Below are 6893 nucleotides of genomic sequence, written 5' to 3' on the forward strand. Positions count from 1 at the left end.
CTACTGTCTGTCCCCTCATGGATGAAGCTGTCTGAGAGGCTTGTGCAGGCTTCCTGGAGGGTGAGACTAGTTCACATGCACTGGTGGGTAGAGCTGGGTCTTGTCCCTGTGGTAGGCAGAGCTGTGTCAGGGGTTTGCTGAGTGGGCAGTTGTATGGTCAGGAAGACTTTAGGTAGCCTGTCTGCTAAGGGTGGGGCTGTGTTCCCACCTTGTTGGTTGGTGGACCCACGGTGACCCAGCACTAGAGCCTACAGGTTATTGTGTGGGGCCAGATTTTGGTGAAAAAATGGTGGCTTCCAGGAAGGCTCATGCCAATGAGTACTCCCAAGAACTACTATCATCAGTGTCTTTGTCCCCACAGCAAGCCACAGCCACCCTGCCTTTGCAGGAGACTCTCCAATACGAGCAGGTAGGTCTGGCCTAGGCTCTTCTGAGGTCACTGCTTTTCCCCTGGGTTGGTGCACACAAGACGTTGTGTGTGCCCTCCAAGAGTGGAGTTTCTGCTTCCCCCGGTTCAGTGGAATTCTTGTGATCAAACCCCACTGACTTTCAAAGGCAGATTCTCTGGGACCTCCTCCTCCCATTGCCAGACCCCCAGGCTGGGGAGCCAGATATGGGGCTCAGAACTTTCACTTTTGTGGGAGAACTACTGTGATAAAATTTTCCAGTTTGTGGGTCACTCACTTGGGAGGTTTGGAATTTGATTTTATCATGATTATGCCCCTCATACTGTCTTGTTGTGGTTCTTTGGATGTAGGATATCTTTTTTGGTAGGTTCCACCATTTTTTGCTGCTAGTTGTTCAGCACTTAGTTGTGATCTTGGTGTTTTCATAAGAAGAGGTGAGTTCACATCCTTCTAGTCCACCATCTTGTCTCTGCCTCCCCTCTCTGGAGGCTTTTTTAATTCAATTTTTAATTGAAAATACATGTAACATAAAATTTACCATCTTAACCATTTTAAGTGTACAGTTTGATACACTTAAAAATTAAGTATATTCATATAGTCATGCAACCATCATCATTATCCATTTCCAGAATTCTCTTTATCTTGTAAAACAGAAACCCTATACCCATGAAACAGTAATTCCCCATTCTCCCCTCCCCTCAGCCCTTGGCAACCACCTTTCTACTGTCTGTCTCCTGTGCATTCAACTACTGTAGGTAGTCATGTAAGTGGAGTGATACAGTATTTGTCCTTTTGTGACTGGCTTCTTTTACTTAGCATTAGGTTCTCAAGGTTTATCCGTGTTGTAGCATGTATCAGACTTTACTTCTTTTTTAAGGCTGTATAATAGTCCATTCTGTGTTCATACCACATTTTGTTTATCCATTAATCTACCAGTGAACACTTGGGTTATTTCTACCTTTTAGCTCTTGTGAATAATGCTGCTATTGACATGGGTGTACATATATCTCTTTGAAGCCCTGATTTCAATTCTTCTGGGTATATACCCAGAAGTGGAATTGCTAGATCACATGGCAATTCTATTTTTACTTTTTTGAGGAACCACCATATTGTTTTCTACAGCACCTGTAGCATGTTACATTCCTACTAACAGTGCATAAGGGTTCCAATTTCTCCACATCCTCACAAACACTTGTTATTTCCTGGTGTTTTGATAGTAACCATTCATATGGGTGTGAGGTGATACCTCATTATGGTGTTTTGATTCAGGAGACTATTTAAAGCTTTTCATAGTTACAGTTTTCCCCTGATTTAAAAGAAACATAGATAATTTTATTTGTAAACTATGGAAAATATGAAAAGTATAATAGAGATCCACTTATTAAAAATAATTGTTATCAACCCTAGATGTCAGTTTTCTTGATCTCCCTCATGCAATGTGTGCCCTCTCTAACTGTTTTAATATTGTAGACATCAAACCATCTGTACAGAATTTTACTCTGCTTTTCTTTGCTTAATCTCATGTCATGAGTAGTTTTCCACTTTATTAAAAGTTTGATACTTTGCAGTTGTATTCACACACTTTTTATGCAAAATGCTGCAAACTCTCATGCTGAGGTTTTATAAGCCATACTGCCAGAGACACCAGCAGGCCACTTGCCTGGAGAGAGCGTGTATAGCTGAGGCAGCTTTGGTTGTGCTGTGGTGGGCCCAGCAGACTTGCTTTCTGTAGACAGTGGCCCTCAGCCTTTTAGAAACAGCTGATTCTTATATGCTCAGCACTGTTGTGAGTGCTTTGCATATGTTAACTCACTTCATCCACACAACTCTATGAGGAAATGCTCTTCTTATTCCTGCTTTCAAACGAGGAGTCTAAGACCTAAGAGACTACAGCCCACCCAAGCGCGCATAGGTGGTGGGGGCAGGGCCAGGTCGGGAACCCAGTGTCTTACCATACAGACCCTTGATTTAGCCAGATCCTCTTAAGGTTTTCTGCTGTGGGGAAGGGATACGGTTTGTCATTGCAACTCCCCACCCAGACTACAACAACCTGAACGGCATGGTTTGGTCATGTCCTCTTTACACACCAGGAAAATTGCTGATTAAGTTTATCAGTGTGTTTATTGATATTTGCTTTATGCACGACTGACTTTGCTTTCAGGAACATGTGTCACCCCTGCTCAGGATCTAATGGATATTGGTCAACCTGTATTTCCTGAGGGTGACATTTCAGGGATGGTAGTGAGCTTAGGTTCTGACAGCTCTCCAAAAACTCAGGGGGTCAGACTTGGTTTCTAATTGTGTCTGACTTATGTTCACAAGGCTTTTACTGGTTTTGTTCCTCCAGAGCAGCTCACTAAGGGGCTGCTGGAGGGATTCATCTCCAGGCCATAGCTCCAGAGATAGAGCAGAGACATCTGCCTGTTGAGAGTACACGGCATCTCCTGTGGCCACGAGCAGAAAATAAGGGGATGAGCTTGAGGTAACTTTTACTGTCTCGCCTCTGCCCGCAGGATGTGGGGCAATCAAATCGGTGATGAAGGAGCAAAGGCCTTCGCAGAGGCTCTGAGGAACCACCCCAGCTTGACCAACCTGAGGTAACTGCTGCTTTCTGAGACCCACTGTCTTCAGGGTCAACCGGGTCACTCGGTGCACCTCGTGATTTACCAGGGGAGGAACCAAGGGGAAGAGGGTGGCCGACATTCCTAACAGCGAAGCTATTTGTGTGTGTGTGGTTTTACTTTTTCAGAACATTTTTATTGACACAGAAGATAGGCGTACAGTAAAGTACATCATGGTTAAGTTTTCAGCTCCGGAATGTGACATGTGCACACACCCATCATATCAGACATGGGACACTGCCAGCCCCTTGGCAGTCTGCATGTGCCCACTGGGGGTTGGGGAGGAGTTCTTCAGTCCAAATAAAACTGGAAGGGACACTTGGCAGCTTATTTCTGCCCCATCTTCATTCTCAGGATGGTGCTGGGACAAGAGGGGACCTTTCCTCTCTGTAAACAGACTGGGTCCTTCCCGGCCCTCCTTTAGATCCCCGGCTGAATCCCTGAGACCTGGGTGTCTCTTGATTGCCTGTGTTCTTGCTGTCACTTACAGAGAGTCTCCTCCTATGGTAGCAGCAGTAGCAGAATTCTTTCCTTATGAGAACAGAGGCCTCACTGATGTGTGCCTGTAAGGTGTCAGCATCCAAAGGAAAGCTTGCCAAGCCTCTTCAGCCCGCTGTGGGCCCATGTTTCATTTCCCTTCTGGCCTGTTCTCATGGTCTGAACCTGGGCTCTGGAGCAACAAAGCTCGAGCGGCTGCTGGCGCAGCTGAGCCCTTCTGCTTCTTGCTTTGAGTCAACCCGGGCAGGGGCCACCTCCTGGCGAGTCTTTCCAGCTGCTTTAGTTGCTGAGTGTGTTAATCTCTCAGTTGTGTCCGGCTCTTTGTGACCCCATGGACTGTAGCCTGCCAGGCTCCTCTGTCCATGGAATTCTCCAGGCAAGAAAATTGGAGTGGGTTGCCATGCCTTCCTCTGGGGGATCTTCCCCACCCAGGTATCGAACGTGGTTCTCCCACATTTCAGGCAAATTCTTTACCATCTGAGCTACCAGGCCAAAGGCAAATGTAGATGTGTTTTTAATAACCTCCTCCAAATGTTCTTCCTTCCTAGCCTTGCATTCAACGGCATCGCTACAGAAGGAGGAAAGAGCCTGGCATGGGCCCTGCAGCAGAACGCATCTCTGCGAATATTCTGGTAATAACCAGAGTCATTCTGAAAGGTTGGGGCTTGGGGATTTTTCCAAAGACTGTGCACAGCCTAGAATCTTAACTGAAAGGCTGCCTCTGAACTGAGAAGGCTCTGTGCTGTGCTTAGTAGCTCAGTCACGTCCAACTCTTTGCGACCCCATGGGCTGTGGCCCACCAGTCTCCTCTGTCTGTGGGATTCTGCAGGCAAGGATACCGGAGTGGGTTGCCGTGCCCTCCCCCGGGGCATCTTCCCAACCCAGGATCAAACCCACGTCTCCTGCATGGCAGGCAGATCCTTTACCATCTGAGTCACCAGGGAGGCCTGAAAATTGAAAAGGCTCTAGGCCTTTCCTCAGAGGAAGGTTTATCATTTAATTTCCTCCTGGAGAAGATGATAGTCACTCCCAGAAGCACAGACAAGTACAGAATGGGTGGAATGGGCCCTAGGAGCCTGAGTTGGAAACCGTAGCCTTCTTGGCCACTGCGGGCCTCAGGTAAATCAGAAGGCTAGCTATTCTTCCTGTCAGGATCTCTTTGGAACACCCCCAGATATGCCTTGAAGGGTCCAACTTTCGCAACTTGTTTGAATGTTCTCCCTTCTTCCTCTTACACTGCCTTTCTCTCATGCAGCCTCCTCCTTCCCCAGCTAGTCATATCAGGAGTTGACCTTCATGCTCCTGCTCACCTGTCAAGGGAAGTCCACAGTCCTCACTCCTCTCTGCATTCCAGGGCCACTCATTAAGTGGATGTTACCTTCTGAAAGTGCTCCTTTTTTTTTGGTTCTTCTTTTTTTTGGCCATTTACCATATTTTAATTTTACTTACTTGCCTTACTTACTTACTTAACTTACTTGCAAGTAAGTATTTTACTTACTTGCCTGTATCATAAATTGCTTCCAGGTGAGGAAGTTATATTACATGTCTCCATGTCCTCCTCATGAGATACTGGCTAAATTAGTTAATGTAAATATCATCATTGTGAGAATTCTGACACTACACCTGCTGCCCAGTAAGTTCATTTCCCTTTTCTCTTCAAAAAATCTCTCAAAAAATTTTGAAAAGTGAAAAACATACTTTTTGGGAAAAAAAAAATATGATACTGACGTCTGGAAAGTAGGAAGTGAAAGTACCTCCCCTTTCATGTTTCCTAAATATAATCTTCTATTTCTAGCATTTGAATGTATATTCAAATAAATATCCCTTTTCTTACAAAATAGAATTTAGCAAGTGGCTTAAAAAACATCTCAGCCATATATTGTACATATTTTATATGTCCTTTTATGTCAGGGTCCCTCAGCCTCAGCACTGTTTTGACATTTTGGTCCAAATATTTCTTTTTTGTTGAGAGGCTGTCCTGTGCATTGTAAGATATTCAGCAGAACCCCTGGTCTTTGCCCATTAGATACTCTGTAGTGACCCATAATTGTGACAATCAAAATTGTCTCCAGACATTGGCAAGTGTCTCTGGATGGAAACTAACCCCGGTTGAGACTCACAGCTCTAGGTAGATAATAATGTCAATCCCCAGAATCTCTTGAGTACTGACCATACATATGTCATGCATTGTTCTTAGTCTTTTTTGTACAGTAACTCATTCTCACAACCATGCAAGGAGGGTTGTACCATTACTGTTAACATTTACTGATGGGAAGACTCAGGCCCAGAGTTCAACCACCTGCTGCGGTCACCCTGCTAGGAAGCGATTCCCAGCTGGTCTATCTGACTCAGAGCGTCTTGAGTGCTCTTTAGCCTCTTTCTTCATCCTACCTCAGTCTCTCTAAAGGCTGCACACTCACAACTTTATTTTTCCAATTGCCTCTATTGATACTGAAATTTGTTCACATCTTACATTATGACCAAAAAAGACTGCAATCAGTACTGCATGTATAGAAACCTGTGTGTAATGTCTTTGCACACCATGAGGTCAATTTCTACAAGTCTAATCATTGGTCCAAAGTGAAACACATTTAAAATTTGGATAGACACTACCAAATTGCCCTTCAAGGAATGATTTTTTAATTTTTTTCTATTCGCCTTCCTTTATTTATTCTTTCATCCACTGGCACAGCAGGGTTTAATCCTCTTTACAACCAGGAGCTTCTTACCCTCTCTGCTTTACCCAGGTCAGTTTCTGCTTTTAAGAACAACTGGGAGACTACTGGAACTTTCAGTCACAGAATTTGGGTCCTTCATAACTGGCAAAGTGATGATCACATATTCATGTGCATTTGGCAGGCTTTTCTAGGTCTTCATCAGACTGAATTTAGTAACAGACTGTCTTTGGTGTTCAAGGGATCTTAAAGGCTGCAGATCAGAGAAGCAAGCATTGGTCCCTTGCTTTCTGTGGGCCCCTGTCTTCTTCAAAATCCAAGAGCTCAGCAAGGATGGAAGGGGAGTGTGGGCTCCCTGACAACAGCAGGGCTAAGAAGTAGGAGCTTGGGTGAAGGATTTGCACTAGAAATGAACCTCCATTTATTGTCGTTGGGGCTGAGAGGCTGGGTTTGGAGCCTGGCTGTTTGCTGAGTTCTCAGCAAGTGATTAGCAACATAAGCTGGAGACGCCTGGGCTAGGAACTCAATGAAGAAAGGGTACCAGAGAGGACTGACTGTACTGAATCCATTCTTCCTTTTCCTTACAGGCTTACCAAAAATGAACTTGATGATGAAGTGGCAGAGAGCTTTGCAGAGATGTTGAAAGTCAACCAGACATTGAAACATTTATGGTAATTCAGATTTCAACACTG

The 6893-nt window shown here is 44.8% G+C and overlaps 1 protein-coding gene across 3 annotated transcripts in view; it reads left to right on the top strand.

The window, feature by feature from the left end:
• Positions 1-6893, top strand: part of NOD1 (nucleotide binding oligomerization domain containing 1) — an 84678-nt gene that overhangs the window by 66092 nt on the left and 11693 nt on the right. For all 3 annotated transcript variants that reach the window (XM_065939957.1, XM_065939955.1, XM_065939958.1), the window contains exons 9-11: positions 2921-3004; positions 4075-4158; positions 6789-6872. In XM_065939957.1, coding sequence (XP_065796029.1) covers positions 2921-3004; positions 4075-4158; positions 6789-6872 — 252 coding nt within the window. The remainder of the gene's footprint in view (positions 1-2920; positions 3005-4074; positions 4159-6788; positions 6873-6893) is intronic.

Source organism: Muntiacus reevesi, chromosome 6 (assembly GCF_963930625.1).
Source record: "Muntiacus reevesi chromosome 6, mMunRee1.1, whole genome shotgun sequence".
Taxonomy (NCBI): domain Eukaryota; kingdom Metazoa; phylum Chordata; class Mammalia; order Artiodactyla; family Cervidae; genus Muntiacus; species Muntiacus reevesi.